The sequence below is a fragment of the Aptenodytes patagonicus genome, chromosome Z, assembly GCF_965638725.1.
Source record: "Aptenodytes patagonicus chromosome Z, bAptPat1.pri.cur, whole genome shotgun sequence".
Classification (NCBI taxonomy): Eukaryota; Metazoa; Chordata; class Aves; order Sphenisciformes; family Spheniscidae; genus Aptenodytes; species Aptenodytes patagonicus.
The window spans coordinates 86,017,740-86,044,885 of record NC_134982.1 but is presented as its reverse complement, the minus strand read 5'-3'; the positions used below and the strand labels follow the sequence as shown (position 1 = coordinate 86,044,885).

At 39.8% G+C, this 27,146-nt stretch overlaps 2 protein-coding genes across 2 annotated transcripts in view; one reads left to right on the top strand and one right to left on the bottom strand.

Annotated features, from left to right (window-relative positions):
- The window catches only part of ADGRV1 (adhesion G protein-coupled receptor V1), a 302,215-nt gene extending 296,921 nt beyond the window's left edge, over nucleotides 1–5,294 (bottom strand). Inside the window, exon 1 of the mRNA XM_076361800.1 lies at nucleotides 5,237–5,294. Within this exon, the coding sequence (XP_076217915.1) occupies nucleotides 5,237–5,258 (22 nt within the window). The 5' untranslated portion in view covers nucleotides 5,259–5,294. The remainder of the gene's footprint in view (nucleotides 1–5,236) is intronic.
- A 14,296-nt stretch (nucleotides 5,295–19,590) lies between these two features.
- LYSMD3 (LysM domain containing 3) lies at nucleotides 19,591–26,082 on the top strand. The gene is made up of 3 exons (XM_076362537.1): nucleotides 19,591–19,648; nucleotides 19,800–20,084; nucleotides 22,281–26,082. Exons 2-3 carry the CDS (start codon nucleotides 19,815–19,817, stop codon nucleotides 22,887–22,889), a joined length of 879 nt encoding a protein of 292 aa, XP_076218652.1. The 5' UTR covers nucleotides 19,591–19,648; nucleotides 19,800–19,814; the 3' UTR covers nucleotides 22,890–26,082.
- The last annotated feature ends 1,064 nt before the right edge of the window (nucleotides 26,083–27,146 follow it).

Sequence of the window (27,146 nt, the reverse complement as noted above, 5' to 3'; positions counted from 1 at the left end):
CAAAAGGTAAATCTAGTTTTCAGCTCCACACTGGAAATCCTTTTCCACCTATATAGTTCTAATGAAAACAGCATACATCTTTCACTAACAGAAATTATTTTACAGGGTTTTCCAGAACCAGTCTCTAGCTTTTTACCTAGGCATTTTGCTCCAAGTAGGGCTTGAGACACTATAAGCACTCATACTCTCTCTCTAACCATTTCTTGCACAAAAAAGCAAGTGATTAAAAAAACAAACAAAACCAAAAACCTAACAAAACCCAAACCAAACAACCCAGCCATGAAGATGCTTAGCACTCCCAGCTCATGCTTATTGTAGAAGTAACTGGCACCAGAAATCAAGCTGAGGAAGGTCTGCAGGCTTCAGTGAGGAACACCCATTTGTTCTACTTCAGTAAAGATTTTGAAGTTTCACAATAATTTTCATTTGTACCTCTACTTTGGAGGTTTCTCACATGTCCTCAACACTTTTACTTAACATACTTTTAGAACATATGAGCTGAGGACAAAACTACCATAGCTTCAAATACCTAGTACTTGTCCTGAATCAAGTACTATGGCCTGAATGAATAGCATATATCAGAAAAAGCAATTATGGGCTTCTGCAGTATAGTGGATATTGTTCTCATACTTAAAACCAAAAATATAACAACCTGTTTTGCAATAGCTTCACACATAATAATCTTGAAAAAAAAAAAAAAAACCCTGTAATGTATAGAACAGTAAATTACAGCCTCATGGTGGGGATTAGACGGCATTATTTCAGGTATACTGACAGAAGAATTGTTGCTATCCACAGTGGATTCTTAAAAGTTAATACGCATGTATGAGCCAAACAGAATTTTAATGTGTTGCCTAATTATTAGAATAATTGTGTCAGTGAGTTATTATTGAGTACATAAAAGTGTATTATTAAACATGAAAATTTGTATCAACTATATATATTAAATTTAAGACGTATATCAAAACAAGCTTCATTTCTACAGTTAAATGTATTCATTTTTTATTAGATTGCAGCAAAGAATGTTGGTTTTATTACAGATCTGTATTTTACAAAGTCCCCCCAAAGACTTCTTTCTGTAGAAGTAAAAATACATTTGTATCATTTTTGAGAAGATGATTAGCATGGGGCCCTCACTCTAATCTATACTGTGAATTAATCTCTTAAATCTGGGCAATCCGTTTTTAAATAAAACACATGATAAAGTATTTATGTGGCGAAGAGAACTCCCCTAGCAAAATTTGTTTGGGTTCAAAGACTTCTCACACTACCTTTATCATGTATTGTGCTTTCCTTGGCTTTCTAAACCTTTTAACCTATGTCACAATTTAATAATCACTATTGAATAATTATAATCATTCCCTTATTAACTGGGTATTTCTTTTCGTTCTCCTAAGGCACCCTGTAGTTCAAGACAAGGAAATGTCTTTGTTGATTAGTTATTTAAGACCAGCAACAATAACTATGCTGGAAAGAAAGGTGCTTTGAGAGGATTACACAGAGCTAGTTCTCAACAGCACCAAGCCGAGAGCAGCAAATTACAAACCCAAGTACTTCATTGCATGTAACCAAATTGGCTGGTTGAAATGCTAATTGCCTTTCAGCAAAGCTAAAGGCAGACAGGGAACCCTGTGCTTCAGAGAATGACATGCATTTTTTACCCCACTTCTGCACCATTGTCTTGCTGAGAGTTATTCAAAATCTATTCATAAAGGTAGCTCTTTTCCTAACCTTTAAAAATGTGGGAAATTTCTAAAGCTCTGACCAATACCTCAGATCTGTTGGTCTGCCAAACCCACAACAGATGGCTGAATTAAGGCCATGTTAAATCCTTAATGAAGCAAAGCTTGAAACAATTCAGAGCAGTAACATACTGGACCAGTCCAGGACAAGTGACTGAGGAGAAGGAAGTTTCTTTTGCCATCTGAAAATGAGAATCGTAACTGTACTCTAACTAATAAATCTATACTAGATACAAAATGAGATAACCAAACAAAAATCTCTTAGTATAGAAAAAGATATTGGTGTAACATTCTAGAGGAAATTCTGTCTTCAACTTGCTAAAAAATCCGCAAATACAAAAGCTGTGATGAACATGGAAAGCATCTTCTCTGTTGTTTAATTTTGCCAGAGAAATTTAGCCTGTCAAATAAGCCTGTTTAAATAAGTACAACTTTATCTTAATAGCAAAGATTATTTCAGTAAAAGGAATTTAAACAACTTTAACTAGTTTTATAGGAAATATTCATAAACCAATCTATGAAACAATGTTTTTCATATTTTAAGCGTATTTCAGGACTCCCGGGTTCCAAATTCTTTCTGTAAACAGCCACACGTCCTCATGTATGGAGTAAACTCAATCTTGAAAATGTTTATTGACACAAAGTATTTTCCAGTGAGATTATTCACTCAAAGAGTGACTTAGGCAAGTGAGGCTTTGCAGAAATAGTATCATTTGTGATTCAGTAACTTTTTTCAGAGTAAAAAAAAATTACAGTGGGTCCACCTGGAATAAGATAAATGGCCTCTAGCATTGATTCCTCCTGTCAATCTTTTTTTTCTAGGAAACAGTAATATAGCTACTATTAGTTAGACATAATTCTTGAATTTCTGGAGCTACAACAAATGCCTACAATCGACAGCAATGGTTCTGTAAGCTTTGATTTAATGATGGAGATGTTATATAGCATCTGAGACTTAATACACATTGAAAGAAGTATTCAGATACTACGTATGCTTATTTCTAGTGAGGAAAAGTGTTGTATTCACCGTTATATACAACAGTGACTATACTTAAATCGGCCAGTCTTGTAGAGCTGAAACGCAAGTACAATTTCTACAAAGGAGTAAAAACTAATCAATAGGATTACCCATGTAAAAATAGTTATGTAAGTGATTTTATCTTTAGGAGGTCAAGGCCTAATACTCCCTGAGCAAAGAATTTCAGCATATCCTTTGTATTTTCCCTCACTTACCTACATTTTTGTATTTCTTAGTGAACAACTAACTTGACCCAATACCAAAAACACACTGGAAGAGGCTGGCCAAGAAAGAAAAAAAAAAAAAAAATCAGAGAGCAGGGTTATCCAGCAATAAAATGAAGGTAAATTGCATCAGACACCCTATCTCAAATAATAGCAAGAGTCGGACATACAGTTTACTGTTTTGATGCTTTCAAAAACACCTTAGGCTAAAAAACTTCAGATGTAGTTGAGACAAATTTTAATCCTCCCTTTCTTCAAAGTGTGATGCAAGGACATACTTTTCCATCAAGTTTTCAATGAAACATTCTAAAATTAAAGTTTTGTTAAGCTTATAGACCATTGCTACATACTTTCAGAAATACAATAATTAATAATCACCTCACCATTACCATGTTGTAATTCTGAACAACTATGGTAGTTGTGTAACAATATCAAAGGTGATTTGTGTGTCATCAATATTTTTCTCCCAAATTGCCATAAATTGTTTGTAGCCCATGACTGAAGTCCTTACAGACCTCTGTAGTGGTATTCTGCTTTAGTGCTATACACTAACGGTATATGCTTTCATAGCTTTTCCAATAGTTCAGTCTCAGTCATCATATTCACATTAAGTAAAATATGCGTGTAAGCACTTGCAGACTTAAGCACTCTTTTTTTTTTAATGGAATTCCAAAAGCAAATAAAAAGCTCCTGGAAGACAGTAAGTTTAAATAACAAAATTCCATGTATATTAGTTTTTAATAACCGGTTACGATTTAGACCCGATTCCGAAAATTTCATTTAAATAAAGCTCACAACAATTTCCAAGGGAAGTATTGCATTGTAGGTTTGAATGCATAAGTATCAATCTCACTCACTAGTATCAACTCCTTAAACTCACCCAGTATTATTTTTCAGCCTTAAAAATGCTGACATCACAAATAAACTGCCCAACACTAGTTCTCACAAATGCAAGTATCATTTTTCCCATTGATTTCCATGTGACCAGGACACAGACCACAATTACAAGCTAATAAGCATGTGCTCCCATTATCGATGTTGATTAGTTCACTCAGATGCAAATTTAGTAAATACCATTGATTTCTTCATGTAAAGCTATTAAAACACAAAAGTGTATTAGAAAGCTAGTAAAGCACAAAACTGTATGGTAGAAATCAGTAACAACATACATATTAATTATAACAACAAATTAGAAATTAAAAATTGTACACCCTTGAAGTACGTTAGCTTTTACATTATCAAATATTTGGCCATTTCAATTCTAAGCCTAATATGCCACAAATTATTTTATTTCCTCAGGAGTCTGGTTCTCCTTTCCACATGGAAACACTGAATACATTTAGTAGGAGAAAGCTTGTTTTAGGCTTAAGGGACAGACAGTCTAAATATATCACATTCTACCTTCAGTTATTAAACTGCCCTCACGGCAGATTCTCAAAATGCTTAGTATTTAACTGAAAGACTCACTGTAGAAGATGTGTGTGAAGTATTATCAGAAAAAACATTTTCGGCTTCTATTAATGAATAAGATTTTTTTAAAAATCACATGTTATTTCACATCTGCACTATAAAGCAATTATAGACTCATTAAAAAACAATGATTGATGTTTGGCAAGCAGTTCTGTACACATTTGATCTTAACTTTATCCGGGCTAGCCAGAGTGAATTATGCAATGTCTTACAGAGAATCAGCATATCAAAAGCAAGAAGGACGAGCGGTATTTCCAATTGTAATCACTTACATGTCATATTTTAATTATTAACCTGTTTAAACTCATTCCTTATCTGATGATTTGAAAAATTCTTACTTTTAACTCACTCTTTTGCAATACACAATGCATACGCAGCTCCTCCACTTCTTTTATGTTCACCTAATTTAAATAGTCAAATTAAAGTTTTGTGCATTTTTGAGAGTTAAAAATTGCCAACTAGGATGCTTCAGACTGAGTTTCATCCTGATATGATCGCCTGAAAATAGGATTTTCCACTGGAAAGACTATTGTCTCCACCTGCCTTGCTCTGCAGATCAGAAAGAGGAGCTGCTGGAACAACAGAAACCTTAGCAGACTCTTACTATCCAGCAGCCACTCACGGGTGAGCGACACGCTTGCTGTCTGCCGCTGGTTAAACCCTGTCCCTGCTGCAACAGGTGCTGCTGGCAGGACCCTCAGCTGGACAGTGAACACCTCTGCAGCTGATACAGGATGCTTCCAAAGCAACTACCACCTCAAACAGAGAGACGACAAACCTACCTAGACCCGGGGACATGGACATCCGCGTCTTCTGGACTCAGCCAGCCGCCTGCACGCTCTCTGTCACTCACGCATTATGCATTCCCCTCTCCTACTCCTCCCTCCACTCTGCGCAGCGTTCAGCACTCTCCTCCCTCTCCTGACTCCTGCTGCCTTCCCACTGCTGTGGAGATAAAAGGGGGTGGGATGGAAGAGGACAAAATTTTTTCAAACCCCAGCAATTGCCCCTGCACTGCTGTAGCTGTGATAGAGCTAGCCCCTCCAGTCACTGCCTCGGCTTTCTTCCGCTTAGCTAGGACTGCACTGTTTTATTACTGGAGGCAGCAAACCTGGCAGGTTTTATTACTGGATTATGACAGATTTTGGATTCAGCTCTTTGGCTGCACCAGGACATGCAGCTCATCTTAATTCACAGCTATGCAGTCCTCAGCAGGGAGAAACAATTTCCAATCCTAGATCAAGCATTCTGGACTCAGTACTTTCTCTAACTAATACCAAATTCACATTTTATGGTCACCACCGTTCCAAGCAAATCCTGAGCCACAGCAGAGATACAAAGACACAAAGGCAGCACTCGGATCCTGCCAGTGTTGGCCCCCAAACTCCCCAATTCTCCCAATTAATGGTAAACAAGTGTCAAAATTCCTACTTATCCAACAAATGTTGATCTAAGCCCCAAAACACAGAAAATACTGAATTTTGATGGAATTTCACTTAGTCCCATTTACACAGTCTTCACGATATTTCCAGAACCTGCGAGATAGCTACTAGATCTTAAAAAGTGGAAATGCTATTGCAGATGAATGCAGCATCATCATCACAATTTCATGTAGCTGAATCCAGTTAGAACCATTAACACTCCCACACTCCCTGCATCTCTCATATGAATTGAAACCATTCTATAAAATTTTTTTAAAAGCATCGATTCCAACTCCAAGGAAATCCAACTGCCAACACATTCCTAGTCTACAACAGCACACAACCACATACCAGATACCTTGAGCTTGCTGGATCGTGCCATTTTTCTTTGTCCCAAGTCCTCAGGCTGCTCTGTCAAAACAGTACTCCTATGTAGCTCAAAAAATCATGCTTCTGACAGAACTCGGTGCAAAAGCAATGTAACAACCAACATGCATCTAATGTGAAACTTGACATGCATTTTTAAAAATCTCCTATTGCTTATTAGCATTGAATACACAGAACCTATTGTAAATGCCTGTTTTAATACATATTAGCATATAAATATTTAGAAATAAATCCAAATATAACTCTAGCCTAATTTTAGATATGAATACCCACAGCTTTATTTCACAGACAGCACATTTAAGGAAAGAAAGGAGGGAAATGTTAAAAGCAAAATACGATGCTGCCCTGAATGAATGATTTTTACCTGTGCCATAGTTCACTGAGAAGTCATGCATTTCAAATGAGCTTCCTTTACTTTGTTTTTAATTTATTTGGAGCATATGGAAAAAGCAATCACAGTGATAGAAATCGCAGAGAAAGGAAGTACTGATTCTTCTAAGGCTAACATAATCTTTGCATATAGAAGGAAGGAATACAGCGCAGAAGTATTAGGGACAAAAAAATGACAGGATCTAGAAGACTGCCTTCTGACAGTATTAGCATGGTCACTACATCAATACTGTGCAGAGTTATGGTGTTCACAATTCAGGAATAATGTAAACAAACAGGAAAAGGCAAAGAAGATGCTAAAGAATTATGGAAGCTTTGAAAAATTACTTAGTAAAAGACTCAAAGATCTCAAGAAGTATCTTGCTTATAAAAGTAAAAAGCAATGCTTCAAAGTAGAAAGCATTCCACCTGACATCAGCCATATAGTCTAACCTAGTCACTTAGTAGGATGGGATGAACTACCTCCAAGAGCTGCTTATTTCTCTCCTCTGACTTCCTCTGGCTGAGGAAGTCTAAATGACTGTCTTAGGCTACCACCTAACTTTTGGATAATGACATTAGGTCAATGTTAGGTAAGATGGATCTCTGGATTTACTCTGTATACAGCTACAGAGAAAATGAACGTTGATAAATAAAAATCTGCAGTACAACAGATAAAGGCATAGATGATCTAATATGCAGACGCAAAAGTAGACATTAATAATCAGAATAAACTCCGGTTCCTAAGAGCGAAGGAAACAATTCACTGGAATGATTCACCAAACATTATAATAAAATATCTCTTTTCTTAAAAAACACAAGTGTACTTTTTTCTTCTAAAAAGCTGTGCTGTGCGTATTCAGGTAGATGTGTATGACAATCTGTGTTATACGTCTGATCACTTCCTGCAGTAGTCCACCTGGGTTTATTTATGAACATATTTTTTGATCAATACTTTATTATGTATTCCCATGCACCAGCTCCAGTTTTTCTGTACTGAAAAGAGAGCAAGAAGTAGTCCTTCAAGGGCCCATACTATTAGCTGCTGAATTTTGCATTAGACAGAACTTAGTGCATGAGCATGAGAGGTAAGTAGTATGTTTTTTAATACCATACCATTATTATTTTCCTATATCAGCCTCACAATCTAGATCCCATATTGTTTTTCCACTCTGGATCAACAGGTGGAAAGGATACTTGAGGTATAAGATTTTTTTTATCTTTTATTCTGTAATGTTGTTTCAGCTTATATAAACTACTTCCTACAGAAACTGGATGACAAAAGGACAACGTGAAGTTTGGCTCCCATCAACATCAAGCTGCTCAGTATCAGAGGGGCTGCCTTAATAGCCATCAGTTCTCAACTACGGCAGACTTGAGCACATTAACTGTTGCTAGTTACTGAGCCAGAGAACAAAGGAAGAGTGAGAACTCAGACTTGGGCTTGCTAATTCATACGGCTACGTTCATGGAGTCTTCCAACAACACTGCATTCAGATCCAAAATGCCCGTGGCTTTTGCTACTCTCTCCCACTCTACATGCAGTACTCCACCTTTCCCCCTGATCCCTGAGAACTTCCCGATTACTTTTTTTCATTTTCATCATACCACTCCAAGACCTATGCTTCCCTTCGTTACACACGAGGGTGAGACAGAGCTCCCATGGGATTTTGTCAGTGGTGGTCCTCAAGCAGCTGGAAGGTTTTTGACGATTGACATGAGACACTCCATACGCACTTTTAACAACTCAGCATGCTGCCCACACAGCACTCTCACCCCTTACAAATGTCAGGGATAAACAATCAGGCCTGATATTGGACCTACACTAGATCTGGTATTGCACAGAACTATGCCTCCAGGTCAGCCTTAACTTCTCTTTCCAATAAAAGCAGTAAATAAGGTGTACTAAGTACACCCCTCAATTCTTTGTTTGTTTGGATTTCTTTTGTTTTGAATTCATTAAAACTCTGCAAGTTAAAAATGGCTCTGCTGCCGGTAAACCAATATTGAAAGCAGCAGCAAGAGAATCAATGGACTCCAGTTTGTTTGTTTGTTTTGAAATCTTGCCTTTTCCCTTTATTGGCATCATCTGAAAGGAAAGACCAGAGAACAGGGAGTTAGAAGAAGAAACAAATCCCTGAGAAGGAACACAGGACTTAAGGGAGCAAGAAGCAAAAAATCCAAACAAAGGGCTTCAGAAGAGAGTATTTTCTCTTCTTGTTTACATTTTTGTTTCTATTAAGAAAGATTTTTTGTGTTGTATGAATATGAAGGCCATTTGGTTTGCAATCAGGTATTGCAATCTTAATCGACTAATATTAGAAAGCAAGATATTGACAAGATACAGATGATTTTCTTGCAAGAAATTCACTTGGTTTTGGTGTGGGTTTTTTGTTTTGTTTTGTTTTTTTTAAAGAGTGGATTTTCTTTGAATGATGGTCCATGGTGGTGAGCATTTCTCTAAGACAGACCATTTTAAAGAACATTATAGACCACCACAAGCACTTCTATTCTTCCCTGTGCAGCTCTAGTTTGATATTTGATTCCGTATAGATAATTGTTTGCTTGGCTGATGTCTAGGATGCAGTCCCTGTGTTCCTTCTTATTACTTCTTCTCAATGTGATTCACACTGGAGAGCAGGTCTAACTGGCAGTGTTGAAAGAAACAGCAGCCAGAACTACAGAACATGACTTTGGTAGCATGGTCATCAGGGAACTATGCTAAAAGTCATGCTTCGAAAGAGGGCAGAACTGCCCAAGACTCATACCAAAGAGGTGTGTTCACCTCAGAGCCTGACTAGTCTGTATTACCAGGCTTCTGATCACTATCCCGTAGCACCTTATGATCAGTCTTGTGTTGTCCATTCTTCAAAATGTGAAATGGGGTTTCTGATCACTTTCCTGTTGCCATCTAGCTGCACTCTCTGCAGACTCCTATCCAGCTACCCCACGCCGAAGAAATGCACAACCACTGCCAGGTATCACCTGATGCCTCTTCAGTAGTACCAGGCACTTGCACTGCTCTCCTTCCTGAACTGCTCCACATCCTTCCTGACGGGCTGAGAATGCTTTAATATTAAAATCTTGACTTTGCTGCAGTTTCCTGATAAATAAACAAACACGTGTAAGAAAGAGCACTAAGCAGACAAATACAAACAGTACCAATAAACTGAGAAGACTGAATGACAAAATTGGAGTATTATGCTTCTGACCCAGTGGTTTATGCCAGACTGGTTGATGTGCAGACGTATGTAAATAACTTCAGGTTTTGATCCTCTATTTTTCAGAGAAACTGAAAAATGAGGACTTCCAAGCAGATTGTGCTCTTTTTCAATGGACAAACATTAATTTGTTTATGCTTCCCATCATCAGCTTGGCAAAGGTTAACCTTTCTATGGTACAGCTCCTTACTTGTATACTGATAAAGCACGCCGATGTTAATATTTAACAGGAGCTTTTAACTGAAAAAATTGAACTATTATTATTTACTGGAAAAAACTAAATGTTCCCTGGCATCTGCTCATGGGCGGTCGCTATATTTTAATATACAATACAGCAGAAATGCTATTCATATAATCATAACCTTTTTATTACTGAACTTAGCTACACACCTGACAAGACTTTCACAAAAAATGAGATGCCTTTTAGAATATGTTAATTTAAATACGTTCCAGTTTAAAAAAATGAACAAATTAATGAGAAAATAACTTCCTTGTTTCAACTTCCTGCATCTCAGATTTGGTTGATCAAGCTTCAGCATGCAGTTTTGACACAACTTCTGTCATTTTGTGTCATTATAATGACACAAAAAGAATGCCATCTCTGAAGAGATGGTTTGGTCTTACAGTGTTCAGTGGCTCCTTTCAAACCACAGCGGATACTTACTGGCTTGTAGGTCACATGGAGAAACAGCAAGATGAGAACTTGGCAAGAATTGTCTGCCTGCTCCTCTTGTGCAGTTACTGTTGCTGAATAAAGTTGCAGTCTTGTTTCTTCCAATCAAGTGTGCCCAGCTCTTCATCTGCAGCATATCACTGACAATGTAGTTAGCATGCAGCAAATCAGCAGCTTTCTCATAAGACATCCATCAAATTACTGAAAACATACAACTTCAGAGCATGTCAAGCACTAGACTGTAAATTCAAAAAGAACACTTCAAAGTGCATTTTTCTGAAGGTAAAACATAATAAAAATATTAAAGCCTCTCCATAATCTCTTGCATCTAGATTGCTCTTAATTCCAAAGTCCTCAAAAAGTATTTCAGACTAATAAAGATAAGAGCAAAATGGTTCCAGCTGCTGCATACAACTTCACTTGCTTTCTCAATTCACAGATAGGTATTTTGTTTGATTCCTTTTGAATGAGGAAAAAACCTACTTGGAAACACAAATAACTTATGTTTTTCTACTTAAGAGTTGAATCTTCTCTTTTCTGAAATTCTTTAAGTGAAACATTGAAGTGTTTACTCATTTGTTGCTTACTTTTCCCCCTTGAGATCAGAGAGATTACTTGAGTAAATGTGAAATTAAGTACCCACAATAAATGTAAGCTTCCAATGACAGCTTTAAGGCCAGAATTTCCGTCTCAGAAGTAACTATCCTCCATGTTTATGAATATATTTTCCTGGCTGTGCGGAATCCTGGCATCCGTCCTTGCTGTAAAATTGTGTCTACAAAGGGGCACTGGAACATCTTGGCATTCTGATGCTGAGATAGTAATCCTGGGGACTCTCAAGCATGTAGAGGGAAAAAAAGACCCAACAGTTACTAATACAGAGGATAATACACACTCCTTTCAGAGCTGGTCTGCAAGGGAAAAAGATGCAACTACTCTCGACACATCTGCTTTCAGCTTCATTTACACTTTGTCCTGAACAAAATCTAAGGCCTTCAGGATTTCCTTTTCTTAATGTAATGCTTGATCTGCAACATTTTTAAGCTAATGAAATAACTGTATACCATTATTCTTTTTTTAAATCTGACTTCTATGAAGTTACCTATTTATTAGCTCCCTCTTCCCTGTGACACCTGAAATTTGAGTACATTAGATGCAAAGAGATGGAAAATCAAACCACTTAATTATGTTACACTGCAATGCACCCTAAAACAACTGCACAGGAAAGTTCTATACATGATTTGTTATTCATTATCTAGGTATTGCCGAAGCCCGCATTGATGCAGTTATATCACTTGATACAAAAATATTCCTAGAAAAACATAACCCGTGTAAGACTGCTATGAAACACACTTTCACATAGCCTTTTAATTTGTGGCACTGCAAATCGAAAGCGAGAGGTGGTTCAGACAAGAAATAAAAATGTTCCATGAGAAAGTGATATATGAAGGAGGAAGTACTGAAATGCATGTTTAGGGTATACAGTATAAATCAATAAAACCCATATTGTTTAAAATCTGTATAAGATCAGCTAACTTGATCTTTTAAAGTTGTTTCCCGTTTATGCCCACCATGTGTGGTGCTTCCCTGTGGTTTGTTATTTTACTTCAATGGCAGAGGGAGGAAACCAACAAAGCTCAGTAACCATACTGCATAGCACAATGTAACCATGGAAGCATTTGTCCACTTGTCAGAGCCTCTCCAGAACGATTCAGCCATTCATTTTCATTGAATCAATATTGAAGCTTTTAAGATTTATTACTTGAGGGTGGAGGAAAACTAATAAAACAAATTCCTTGTTGCTTCCCATTAAATACGTCTTGTCACAGTAGGCATATTAATACCTTGTAAACACTCTACTGGTGTTGTGTGGGCTATGTTACTGTCTCTCCTTATGGACGGATTACTCGTAATGTATTTGCATTAACATGCCTGATACTCATTGAAAGAACTTAAAGGTTTCTGACACATTCTGCTGTCCCGTATAGAAGCTGAATCGAATAGAAAGACAAAAGTTGTAAGAAAACAGGGGTGGAGGGAATCTGTTTTAAAATTCATGAAAATGCTCCCGTGAAAGAGTTTCTACATCCACTAGATCACTCTCTTATTTATGTCATAAACTAGACATTTGTAAACATACTTTAAACGCTTAAAAAAGTTGAATGGGATGATTTATTTTACAAGTAGCTTCATATTTGTTAAAATATGCTATAGTTATCTAAAAATGACAAAGATAAAAAAAAAACCAGCATGTTTTGTATGAAAAACAACCATTTCTTAAGCGCTATACTGATAAATATTCTAGATTACAGATAGCTATAGTACATGATATATTTTTCATTTTTTTAAAATCAACTTTGTACTGAAAATTTGAAAGAAAGCATAGCAAGATGTTTAAAATTACAGTACCATTACTATTACTAATATCAGGAGCAGAGAGTATTAATTCAACAGTTTAATTTACACTTGCATGCCATTATAGGTGAAAACTGAAGGCACCTTAAACACACAGTTCAAATATTTATCAATATAGCAGGCTGTGAATGCCATACCTGCTCATATATTAAAGCTTTTCAAGATTCTGAATCAGATCTTTTACCATGAGATAGTCTCTCTGCTCCTGCTCCCACTCCCTTCTACCATTCCCTCTCCCTTTTGTAAAAGCTGTTCAGCCTACCCCCCCAATTCCAGCCGTGAGGAGCTTAAAACAAAGGATTAAAGCAATGCTAGGATATTCCAGACAACTCCCTCGCTCGCCTATAGGCCTCTCTTCACGTGGGAAGAACAGTAGAAGGGTGGAAGAAGCAGCCGCACAGTTGGCAGGATTGCACGGGTGTATCGGGGCCTGCGTAAGGGCACTTTCCCACCCAGTGGAATGACATCAAAGGACTGTTTGCCAGTGAAAGCTTTTCTCAGTTGCAGCTGCAGGTAGCGATGTACCAATACAGAAAGCATCCGCAGTAGAAACTTGTGTGCCAGTGGGCTTGTAACCGAGGAAAGGTCTGTATCAATGAAGATGCAACCATACCTACATAGCTGTGCCACCAGTAAGGGCAAATTATCAGTACCAAGGAGGCCAAAGAAAGCTGCTCCCACAGCTGAAATCCTGATGCTTAAAAAATACCATATAACATTCAACTCCTTCCTGTGAGGGGAAAACTATCAAAATCCTTAAGTTTTTTAATTCCAAAATCAAGAAGAAGAGTTTGCTAGCGTGACAAAAAGCCAGTATTCTACAATCAAGAAAAAAATTTGAATAAGCATGCAATAGTATAGTAAAAATTAAATCAGAAACAAAATAAAAAATAAATCAGTATACAGGTTACAGAAAAGGGAACTAGAGAGCAGACATTTTAAATTACACTGTATAAATTATAGAGGATTAAAGACATAAGGGAAAACCACCGGGTTGGCAAGACAAGTTTAATAACTGTATTTCAAATGTCCATAACAATCAATTCCAAAGATACAAAAGGAAGTTTAGATTATAAATGCAGCCTGACAAGCAAACCTAGTCAAAGTAATGTAAAGGCTGATGTGGGATTTCACTCATAAGGAGGTAAAAGAAATGAATGGAATAAATATGTGATCTTATACAAATAGTACAATTTGGTTTAATTCTGAAGGTTATAAATTTGAATAACTAATCTTGCTGGTGTAACAGAACTGAATAGTTGGAGGACTTACTTTTTTATCACATCACTGCATGGTAAAGACATAGTGCAATGCTAGTAAGCAGTGCAATGCTGTAAAATGGATTAAAAACGAGCTGGTGGATCTCAAAAAGCATTCTCCAGTAAGAGATTATGAACAAAATATAAATTTCATTATAAACAAATGAAAATACTTCTATTATGTAGTTCAACAAGGGTTACAAATAGATCTGCGGCTCCTCAACACTCTCTCCCTGTAAATACAAAAATCACAACTAGATGTTTGTGATGTCAATATGAGCAGAAAGGAAATGACAGTATTACAGTCATATGGCTCATCTGGTAATCTGGTTCCATTAAAACAAGTCATGTTAACACTGCTGAATATCTTCAAGGCTAAAATATAGGTTATACCTTACAAATGATCTTCTGGATCATTTTCATCTGAAGAAACTCTAGCAGAGAAGCAGCTCACTGTAAGTGTCCAATGTGATGCTGTGACTGGGAAAAAAAACCAGCCACTGTGATCTTCAGATACATGGACAGTTGATTAGTGACAAGTAGTGGGGGTGGGGGGATCGTTTACCTTTGTATGTAGCACTAATGGGGTGGATATTTGAAACTGCATAAAGTTCTGGTGTCCACATTTTAAGAACAGTGCTGAAACCCACAGAGGATGCAAACAAATCAAATTCCCCAAACCCGAGAGCTAGAGAAAGCAGAGAGCAAAAGTTAACAAGCTCTGAATTTTTAATTCATTGGGGGGGGGGGGGGGGGGGGGGGGGGAGGGAAAGACTTGACTACAGTGCAAAAACTCCCTCAGAGAAAAAATGAGATGAACACTGAAAGCGTTCTTTAATTTACTCAGGGAAAACATATCAAAAAATAACAGCTATTCCTGGCCTTAACTACAGATTCATCCAGCTAAAATTGTAAGGAATCTATGACAATTTAAAAAAAAAACGAACTTCATTTATCACACTACAGAAACTCTTATTCATCAGTACAGGTATATGAATAGGAATTCAGAATCTTATAGCAAAATCCATCTGTGAATAATTTTAAATAAATTTTCAAGAGTCTATACTCCATTTTTGGATACTGTCCTTACCGTAACTGAATGGTTTCACTGGTAGATTTTTGTATTCAGAGGAAACCTGAGCTGAGCAAAGTAAAATGTAAATCAGAAGCAAATACACAGTTCTTTACAGATTTCTGAAAACTAAGTATCAAACAACGAATGCACCCTACTGGCTGTTATGGAAGGTACACAGCATATTTCTATTATGAATACATATTAAATTTAAATAAAATTAATTAAAAAGTAACCAATTCATGTCGAGTAACCAAAGGGAAGCAAATACATGAAATATGAAATTGGGAAATAACAGTCTCAATCCAAAGATAAATTTTCATTTATTCTCATTAAAACCGTAACAATACTAAATTAATAAATTAAATTTTGTGGTCATTTTTAAACCATTTTAGGGTGACATTGTTGGAACCTTGCTAACTAAAAAAGGTTTCTGCTAGTTTTGAGGATCAAGGCCCAGATTATAATACTTAATAGTTAAACATATACGTGCAAATATTTCCACCGGAGAACAGACTACTCTACAAGTGTCTGCAGATTTAGCATTATTTGCTTCCTGCATACTTTCATAGTTCTTAAATAGCTCCTCTTACTGCACCTTACACATCTTGCAGTCAGACACTGCTTAATAACTTCACACTTCGTTTGGACTCCCCTGGAGCTGCAGATCTACCTTGACATTACTGTTTCCTACAATTTTAGTACCATTTCCAAGTACCAAGCACGGAAGCAGAGACGAAGGCTGTATATTTATTTCTGTGTGAATCTTTTAATGAGTCATAGCTTATGATGTCATTCAAGCAATTAAAACATACATTTAGATACTCGGCACTAGCTATCTAAATGTAAATCTAGCCCTGTGGTCCCGAATCATAGAATGACTCAAAGACTTACAAAAACAGTGGTGGCACATGACATTTATGTAATTTCCAGACAGAAAGAATTTTTTTTTTTTTAATTAAAAATGACTAACAAGTTATATCAGCCCTCGAACATCTCCTTTACAGTTCCTTTCTTTTAATTCCTTAAGATCTTTTTAATATTCCCATGCATATACTTAACTTCCTAGCTCTGATCAAGCCACACTAGATATAACATGACCAAGGGGAATGTGGTAGAGATCCCTGCAGTTGCTCTTGGAATGCCATGGAGTGATTAACACTGACCCTGTTGCTCATTGAGAATGCACTATTAGGATATGCAAAGTAACTTACATGAGGATGGAGAAAGGCTGTATTCCTATTAGCATTCATGGGAGCTATGCAGCTACAGTCTTGTTCATCAAGTTTGGAATATACCCTTTTGTTATTGATGGGAAAATGTCACTAGTTACAAATGGTTACACACAGGGGTGTAGCAGGGTCAAAGCAAACTCCAATACTTTCTTTCCCCCTCTAAGGCAGAGTGCTGCTTCAGCAGTTCTTTTCTGACCTGATGGTACACCTCTTTAGATAAAAGAAATGGTGAAATTCCCTGCCCTGCCCTTTTCTGCAGCCTCACAACCCAAAGATTAAAGAAAACCTCCAAAACGATATGCCATTAGCGGTGTATGACGGGACAATCATCAGACACCGCTGCAGGCATCACTGCGTATGAAGTCTGCCTTCGAACTCCTCTCCAGGTCCACCCACAGCTCTGACGGGTCTCATAAAACAGTCTTTCAACAGCATGAATAGGGTCTGAGTCATCAGTTTCCCAGCTACAGACAACTACAGTTGCTTCACTTCTATTACTGAAAGCTTCCTTTAAAAAACAAAACAAAACTGGCTGGTGCTGCAGATACTCTTTGCCAGATGTGGCATGACACCTCCTAATAGATGGAATTCTCATTAACTAAGTTATAATTACTTTTCGTCAATCTGAGATCCCCTGAGAAAACTTAGGGTTTATGGGAAGTTGATTCCATTCTGTCACCTTCAATATTGCTCTTGCTGGAAATACAGTTGGTGGAAGATTCAATCTACTTGCATTTTGCCATCCCCAGAAACACACAAAAACATTCTGGGACCCCTACAAGTGTATGTTCACACATTTGTCGTGTAATCTGATAATCCAAACCTGTCTTTGTTGTATAGCGGCTTCTATGTAAGGCTGTATCTGAGGCCTTCAGCGCTGCTATGTTAATTAGCAGAAGCTGTGCATCTGACCCATGATAAAAATAGGCGGCTTATTTCTGAGCAGGCTTTGATCGGGAAGATGCTACAAAATACTCTGAAGAAGAGAAAATATCCCTAGTTAGGCTCCTAAATGGTTTAGAAATAGGATCCTAAAATAGTCTCCTGACTTGTAAGAAACTTTGATTTGAGGGAATTCTAATTAAACTTGGCATCTACAGCAGTATTTTAACAAATCCAGAAAAATAGCTTCTACTAACTGTGCCCAACCTCCTGCTGGAAGGAAATCCTGTTTACACATTAGTACTCTTCCATGCTTCTCCACAAAGGGCAGCAATCAGACCTGCCTAATCTGGCCAGCTCATATTTTATGCTTACTGCTGACTTCTGCACCTGAGAATATTTATATTCTTTCATGCAAACTTTCTCTTACAACACAGAACTTCTACGCTCTTGACAGAACACTTATGCTGTGCCAAAATGTATTGCTTTTCTTGTTGATGCTATTTGGCTAGGGAGTACCTAGACAGCCTTAGAAATACTTTAATTTTACCCGATCCACCCCTCATCCATAATAGAGCACTATTTTAAGGTAGATACTGAAATACATATTTATTTACTCTTTAAAATAAGCTGAGACAGAAGAGCACGCTGCACCTTGATAGCTTATTTTACAATGCCTGGAAATGCAGCTTCAATCTTTTTCAAATTCTGTGGGCATGTAGTGTGACACTCAATAGAGCTACACAAGTGTTAGCTCTTATGTTTATGTCGAGATTCAAGTAATTTAGTTTTCAGAACTAAAGTCATTAAAGAATTCTGCCTTTGTTAATACCAAACACATTTCTAACCTCTGGTTGTTCAGGAAAGTCTGAAAACATCATATAACAAAGCTCAAAAACAAAAGGCAAAAACACCCTTATTTGAAGCTACTTTCTTAAGATTAATCTGTTGAGGAACCAGACTCGCAACCGCATTTGTTTCAGCAACAATGCAATCATTTCTTCCAACATATTCAGCCTAACCTTAGAGCTGTCAGCTTTTGTAATACTGTACTTGTTCCTGCTGTAATCAGAACTTCCTTCTAAGGCCATGTCAGAAGAAACCCCACACTAGATTACACTTGCTAGTTACCAGACTAGGAAGTCTTCCTATTACTGCCCATTGCCTCAGCAACTACAACAGCTGCTGTTAACAGTGAAAGTGACTCTGTTGGGGAAGAAAAGCTGAAGTACCTACGGGGTTTAGATTTATGGTTTCTCTCTTGTGAAAAAACACATCGGCACGGGCTCAATACCTGTATCTCTGCAGTACTGGTCCTGAGGAGGGGCGAAAGGTGTGGAGGGTTAAAAAGAAACTGCCTGGCAACTTCTGAGTGAGCAGCAACGCAGCAAGAGCCAGGCAGGACTAAAAGGTACACAGGCTTCGGAGAGGAGCTGCCAACTGCTACAGGCAAAAAGGGCTCTTTGGAGAATTACCTTACTGGCCCCAACACATGACAGCTTCGCACCTGAGCGGCCTCCATTTCTCCAGGAACAAGGTCAGTAATAATGACGCATTAAGAAGAAAACCTCGCAGGCGGAACTCCGCCTGCCCACCTCCTCTCAACACGCCGCCCCTCCCTCGGGCCTTTCCTCGGCCACCTCAGAGCCTCTGGGCCACCCCTCTGCGGCGGCGGGAGGCCGGGGCAGCCCAGTGCGCCGCCACACGGGGCCAACGGCCCGCCGCCGGAGGCCGGGCGGCCTGCCGCCGAGGGGGGGGTTCCCTCACAGCCCCGCGCGGGGCCGAGGGCCGCGGAGCGCTCCCTTCGTGGCGTTTTGCCCTCCTCTCCCCTTCCCAGTCGGGCGCGGGCGGTTCAGAGAGGGGAGAGAGCCTCACCGCCCGGCAGCGCCCTCCCCCAGCACGCCGCCTCGGCCTCCAGCGCCGAGCAGCTCAGCCAGAGAGCTCCCTCACCCGGGGCCGCGACAGCCGGCGGGGCGGGTCACAGCGCCGCGGCACGCCTACCCCACGCCGGGGACACCCCCCCCCCGGCAGCACCCGAGGGGTCCGCGGCGCGGCGAGGCGCGGCCGCGCCCCTGAGGGGTGAGGCGGGAGCCCCGCGCAGCGCCGCTAACGCTCGCCCACCTCCCCCCCTCGGCGGCACCACCTGGGTGAGGCGCGCGGGCCCTTTAAGGGCGGGCGCGCGGCCGGCGCTGGGGGCGGGGCCGCTCTGTGGACGTGGCGGGGCGGCCGCCATTGCGGTCGCCATGAGGAGCGGCGGCAGGTAGGGTCGCTGCCCGGGGAGGAGCGGAGCGGAGCGGAGCGGCGGGGCCGCCTGTCGCCTCGCCGGGAGGGAGCTGGGCGGGGGCGGCGGGGGAGCCGGCCGGTGTGGGGATCCCTCGCGGAGGGCGCCACGCCTGCGGTCTCTTCCACAGAGCCACCCGCGGAGAATGGCCGGCAGAGGCGCCGGCTGCGGCCTGCAGCCGCCGGCCGTAGCGCAGCCGTCCGTCAGCGGTCACCTGTACCCCTTCGTGAGCGCGGCGGGCGCGGAGAGCGAGGGGCTGGAGGAGGAAGGCGAGGTGTCGGAGCTGCGGCCGCGGGGCAGGGAGAAGGTCCGGAGGAGCGCGTCGAGGGACAGGCTGGATGATATCGTCCTGCTAACGAAGGATATCCAGGAGGGGGACACCCTGAACGCGATCGCACTTCAGTATTGCTGCTCGGTAAGTCCCCCGGCGCGTACCGCTTCTTCCTTCTCCCGGGCGGGGGCACCCGCCGAGGGCCGGCCGCGCCGCGCTGTCGGGATGAGGCCGCGGGCCGGGGCTCTGCCGGCGAGCGGCTCCGGTGCGCCGGTCGGCTGGGCTCGTGCGGCTGTTAACGTCCGTGCAGACAACGCCGTGAAGTAAAAAGTGACGGCAGAGCGTTAGTCTTAACAGCGCGGAGTACGCCGGAGTTCCAGTTCCACAGGCCTTTTCACTTAAAGCTAACGTAAGCGTAAGAAGCAAATGCATGGTTTTGCTTGCGGCACTGCCTCTCAAAGCGGACGCGTTAGGGTGAAAGTTACACTCGTGCGGAGTCACCCGTGGGCACTTTCACTGGCGCCGTCTTTGCTGTCGGAGTTAGTGATGAGGAGGGTATTGCCGAACCACCTTCAGGGTTTGTGTGGAGCCTTAATTCCATTAAGGGAGTGGGAAAAAAACCCCATTGTCGTTTTCTTTTAAATTCTGCTAAGTTGCCTAAATATTTATCAGCACGAGCATGTTGTACCATTAGCTCTCTGCCCACAAGACCCAGGCGTTCCCTTCTGGTGCTCAGACCTCGGTACTTCTCCTAGCTAAGAGTTCTTAAATTAGTCTGGTGAATGTCCTTCCTACCCAGTACTTTCGGCTGGCCAGTACTAATTAAGGCAGAGGCTTCTGTCTTGGCTGATGTTAGTTAGCCTTTGCATGTATCCAGGCAAAGCCTTTGCATGTATCCCTTTTTAGCAGGAAATCAGCTGTGCGTGTTGGTGGACTGACTGCTAACTATGCAGTTTTCAAGAGGTCAAATTCAAAATCCGTATTTACAGAAGTCGCCTAATTCTTCAGGCAGAAACAGAATTAGGGGCCTCCTGTCGTGAGCTTAGGTACCAAAGTCTTGACATAACTATTTCATAATCATGACAGACCTTAGCCTCATTAACCGATTCTTGGCTTCAGAACCCACTGCAGTTAGGTATTTTGAGCAGGCTTACTAGATCAGGCCTCAAAGAAGAAATAAAAGATAACCACGTTGCGTTCTTTCTTGGAAATTCATGGGGAATGTGGAAGAGCAGCTCAGGGCTTTAGGCAGAAAGCATAACGCGTTGTGGTGGAATCACTGATCACTGGGGTGAATGCTGCATTTGGCAGTCTTTTATGCAGATCTGATTTATTCAGTGTGGTACACATAACAAATACACTGTCACAGGAACCAAAACACTCATGTTACAAGGTTAGAGCAGGCAGTAGGCACTCATCACCCTAACTTACTTTTTCTGGCCACATCTGTGTTGTCAGTGGAGCAGTCACAGCAGCAAGGGTCTCCTGACTACCTTGTTTTCTGTCTGTAACTTCTCCTGAGGTGGATGTCCTCCCAGTGAGGACAGGAAGGATCTGAACTCGGGTACTGTGCATCTTAAAATGGGCACAATTACTCTATGCTTACCAAGTGTTGCAAAAAAGTAGTTTTTTAAGTACTTTGTTATGGTGAGGTTTGTGGCTGTGCCTTCCATGTTGAGGGAGTGACTGTCTCAGAATGAAGCTGCTAATTCTCCAAGGGCACTTAAATCCTTGCAGAGTCTTTCACATTAGACTTAAAATCTGAACTTACTGAGAGCAAAATGAGATTCATTTTGAGCAAGAGTAGGGAAAGGGGAGAGCTGACTTGATGAGGGAAGATGACAGTTTTAAGTTATGCTTAGTTTCTGCCATAGCCTGCAGAAGCAGAAAGAACATCCAAACCACAGCTGTGGCTACATGAATTGGAAACTTGTAATTTTTAATATTCCTTGCTCAGAAGTTTTAAATTCAATTAGGAACTCACAGTAATTTCCTTCATTTGAAAACACTGAGGTAAAGTCCCATTCCTTTCACAGAGAGAGTTGCCGCTGATAGATGAACATACATTAAGTGAATATATACGTGTGAAGTGACTTTAAGTCTTCTTATGTGAAGTGAGGAGGCATGTTACCTCGTAATTACCTTCTTGCTTTAACATTGTTCAGATTTGGTCTTTGACCTCTTCTCATTTCATACTGTTTCAATGGGTATCGCTATAAAAAAAAAAAGGCCCTGCCTTTGTTTCATTAGGGAAGAACTGTATTTCTCAAGGATGTAGTACCCTTAAAGAGTTTCAGTTCAATGGGGCTTTGCTATTTAAACTGTTGTTTTTATTTTTAGGTTGCGGATATCAAGAGAGTTAACAATCTTATCAATGATCAAGATTTTTTTGCCCTGAGGTCTATCAGAATTCCAGTGAAAAAGTTCAGTGTATTGACCGAAACACATGTCTCTCCAAAAGGAAGACCAGTCCTTCGGCCTGCTCACTGTTCCCCAGAAGTGCAGGAAACATCACCTTCTGATAAATTCTCTGCTAATGAGACTGCTGGCAACTTCTTAAAAGAAGTGGATCGAGATATAGAAGAAATAGTGAAGTGTAACGATACAAAGAGAGAGAATCTTAATGAAGTTGTTTCTGCCTTAGCAGCCCAACAGATATGTTTTGAAACTGATGGTAAAACTAAAAAATGCAAGGATCCTTACTATGGAGCAGATTGGGGTATAGGATGGTGGACAGCTGTAGTGATTATGTTGATTATTGGCATAGTAACTCCAGTTTTTTATCTCCTGTATTATGAAGTTCTAGTGAAAGCAGATGTCAGTCACCATTCTACAATGGAATCTTCCCATTTGTTTGTCACAGCAGCATCGCATCAGAAACAAATAGAAAATGGAATAAATCCAGCGAATATTATAAATGTTGATAATCAAGGAGATCTTCAGCCTTAACAACGGAAAACCCCAGGCAACTGTTATTCATAGACGCGTAACATAGCATTAGATAAAGGGGAAACCATAGAATGCAAAATGCATATGGGACACAGAGAAAATGCGTGCTGATGTGTGACTTGCCTTCATGGGTAGTGTTCCAGTTCAAGGGTATTTCTGTGGATCATGTAGTCTCTGAATATGCCTGAGACAGGCGATTTTAATGCAAGATTGGGATATAAATTAAGGTATAAAGTTGTCTCTGAAGCTTTGCACTTTTTTCTATTTTGATAGGCATATGTTTTTTAATTAATAATGAGGTGAAAAAATGTAGTTCGAACTAACACATGAGGAGTCTCACTGTACGTTTTACAGCCCTAAAATGGGCATTTGGGGATATCTAACTTTTAAACATCTTAAAGTATTTATAGAATGCATAGTACACTTGACATTTTAATACCAGGTTTACAGTTGTCAGTTAAAACTGCGTTCTTATAACTTTATCTTTCTTAGAGTAAGATTTTTTTTTTAAAACCCAATCATTCCATAATTAATTGCCACTATGAAGTTCTTTTTTACAAGTGACTTTTATAGAGGCAGTACTTAAGCTGGAATCTTCAAATCTTGTGCCTGTGGTCAACTGATTCTTTAGTGCTTTTCAGTATAGGCAGTAGGATAATTTGTTTTCTATGTGTGCAACACTGTGCCTCAACACAGTCCAGGTGAGAGTCTTGCTGGAACTTCACGTCCCTCCGTGGTATCCTACTGAAAACTGACTGGACTGGACTGCACTTCTCATCTGGTCAGCTGTGTATAGAATGAAAGAAGCGCAGATGTGCGGCACCTTACTGTGTCAGCTTCAGCAGCCTATTTTATGCTAATGAATTTTTTTTGTTCCCCCTCCAGTTAATCTCAGTTCAGGACCAACTGATTCTTCGGACAGCAGTCACATGGGTACTGAGTATGCTAATGGTCACGTGCCCATGAACCTCAAACACTAACTTTTTCCTGAAATCTCCTAGAAAACTTCAAATGAGATTTAATGGCTGCTAGCAAGAAACTTAAATTGCAGCAGAATAGACCAGTTGCAGCTTCAGACTTGTTCTTTATGTAGTGTAGTGTATTCATCAACCACTCTGTTCTTCAATGTTTTACTTGCGGTTTCATGAACAACCTTGTTTCTCCCCTCTTTTCTTCCCTACCTGAAAATGCTACAAGATAAACAAAAAAAAATCCCAGACTCTTTCTACAGAAAGGAGGTACTTGTGTACTCAGAATATTTTTAAATAAAAACTGAGATGCTGCCTATAACTTTGTTATATTTGCCTTGTGGAGTAAGACTTCCATTGCCCTGTTCCCAAAATAACTGACTTGAATAGGACTTGCAAAGAGAGAAGTGGAAAAGTATCACTATCCTTTAAACTACTATTTTAAGCTTTCCTTTGAGTGTCTTGACTAAGTATATATGGTATAAAAAAATCTGATAATGTTTCCTAGCTATTGGAGGTATCCCAAAGTGCTTCATCAACTTAAATTTTTAAAGTAAAAACTCATGCCTCATCTATTCTTGGGGCAAATATTCTTCACTGGCATGCTAAGTGTATGAACCGTGAATTGGATAACTTTTAATGTATTATATTGAAATTGAAGCAGGCCAGAGCTTAAAGGGAAATGCTGTACAGTTGGATCTGCGAACTATGATCTGTGGCCCTTGAACCCTTTGATTGAAGTGCTACCTGTGGAGGTAGTGTGACTACACTTCCACACTAGAAGAGGGACTGCAAACAGGCACGAACTTCATGTTTCACGTAACACTTGTTTTCAAAGATCTTTTAAAATCATTGTTCTTTTCATGAAAAGAATATGCTAATAACACAAGCATGAATACTGAAATACTTGTTCTGGGTAAGGCTGTATGAAAAATTTCATTGCAAAATAATTTATGGTGGCTAATGTGATACAGCTTCCATGGCTAAAACATTAAAAGGTGACTTGCCCTAGTCCAGACAACAGAGCTTTGGCACATGAAGACAAACATTTTCTAGGTAGGACTGAAACTTGGTACACAATCTGTCAGTTTTTTGCTGCAAGCTTATTTGCTGGTTTGCTTCTCTCCCCTTCATTCTGTTTCTGAAACCTCAACATTTTTAATACTTTATCCTTCAATTTCTTACGAAATTGTCACAGAACATGAAATTAGCTATTGTGATGATGCAACATAAGCCTAATTTCCTGCACGTACCTGAACTGATGGGTATTAAAATTGCCATCAGTACAGAAGTGAACTTAACTTCAGTTGTGGTTTGACTCAGTCAAGGTGGTCTATCCTGTTGATGTACGAGTAAAGAGAGCGGTGGTTAACTGTTGCTTTTCGTCCTGTGGCAGTACAGCTGAATAGTTCTCTAGTGTATTTTGGGCTTTGGGCTTTTACAGTGTTGGAAGGCCTGTGGCTTATTGTCACTGAGTTAAGTGTGATGGGCCTTTATTTACCTTAGGATAAGCAGTCGTTAGAAAAACACAAGGGGATATAGCTGTTTTATTGAACCATATTATACTCTAACCAAGCACCTAGCATGGTTTTACTATTTTATTACGTAGCATATTTCATATGGCGTATTTTTAATTTAGAGAGTCAACTTTATCAGAAGATACAGGAGGTCTCTCTCCAAGGTTGTGGGACTCCCAGTACTGGTGATCTACAAGCATCAGCTGGCTTGGCTTTCTGCAGTATGCAGGGATATTTACTGGTTTTTCCAAAGTACAACACGATTGGCAATGCATCATCACGTCAGCCCTGAATAAACAGGGTAACTAACTGCTCTGTATGGAACTTAAATCTGATTTAAGTTAAAATCTCTAAAGTTAGTCTTTTAGAAACTGACTTGTTTAAAAAAAACCAAACAAACCAAAACAACCGAGTGGTAAGTCATGTTTTAGATTAATTACAACACATTGTTGATCAGGAAGTTGGTTTTAAATTTAAGTGCATATTGCACTGTTGGATCATGTAAAATGTAAATGCTTTAAATCTGCTATATTTTGGAGTATGTTGTGACAAATAGTCTTTGTATAACTATTTTATAAAGGCTGAAAATATAACTTTCTAAAATAATCCTGACTGAGGACGCAAGTCTTATTTTAAATACTTCTGCTCCTCTGCTTTTAGAAGAACATAGGTAATGTACGTAAAATAAAGATTTTATTTTAGACTGCAGTGGAAGTGGTGCATATCATGTATTCTTAGCTCTATATACTTTGCATGTTTTATTACAGGAGGCCACTACTTGTATTTGTTTTGGCTAGTTTTTATGTGTGAGCTAAAATAAAATCCTTGGCCAACAACTATTTTGTTGGCAGTAGCTGCATATAGCATTCGTATCTAACATACCATAACGGGAGCCTTAATGGTTTATCCTGTGCATGCCTTGTAGAACTTGGAACTTTTCTGCGTAAAGTTCTGAGGACTTGTGAAATGAGGATTAAGAAATAGGCATGAAAAATTAAGGTAGGGATCAGTGAAGTTCTTAGATGGTGATCTCCCTACATACTGAAAGCAGTGCATTCTTGTGTGAAGTAGCAATGTTCTTCTGCTATGCTATTAAGATAGGATTTGAATATTTGCCTGTCCAAACCCAAGGTTTGCTAAGACCAAAGAAAGGTCTGAGTTTTATCAGCATTGTGGTCTTGCAATAAATTCTAAGCAAACAGAAAATCAGCTCATAAAAACAGCTGCAAGTGTTATGCCTCTGGAACAGCACAATCTCGTTCCATTTCAGAAGTGCCTTGGCACAGAGCTGCATCATTGCAGAACTTGTGTTCATAAGCGTTGGCCTTATTTGCCGTTGTTAAACTAGTCCTAGAAGGTCCATTCTAAGACTCTGTGGTTCCCTCTGGAGGACAGAGGTGACCATAGTTCACCTTTTAAAGGTCTCAGAAAGACCTGATTTCTGCCATAGTAGTATTTCCCAACAGTATAGCAGGGAGGCAATTGTCTCTCCCATGAGCAGTATGAACAATGAAGAAAGTCATCGGTCCCCAAGAATTAGCGTCTGCTACAAAATAAGGTATTGTGCCTGCTCAGGCAAGCCACCGCTTGTGACCAAATTGTAACTCGGGCAGTAATGCTTTTCCAGTGTTAATTCTCTAGTTCTGTCTTTGGCAAAAGCCATCTATTTTCATTCCTTGTGTGAAAGGCAAGGAGCCTTGTTTACCTTGCATAGGGGGAAACAGCTAGTAGAAGATAATACTAGTTATACTTGAGGCAAACAAGTTTAATTT

Bases quoted from the DNA above. Each gene is read 5' to 3' on its own strand.
- LYSMD3 (XM_076362537.1), top strand. From the start codon at position 19,815: ATGGCCGGCAGAGGCGCCGGCTGCGGCCTGCAGCCGCCGGCCGTAGCG. The intron at 20,085-22,280 runs GTAAGTCCCCCG...TTTTATTTTTAG, and splicing joins CACTTCAGTATTGCTGCTCG to GTTGCGGATATCAAGAGAGT.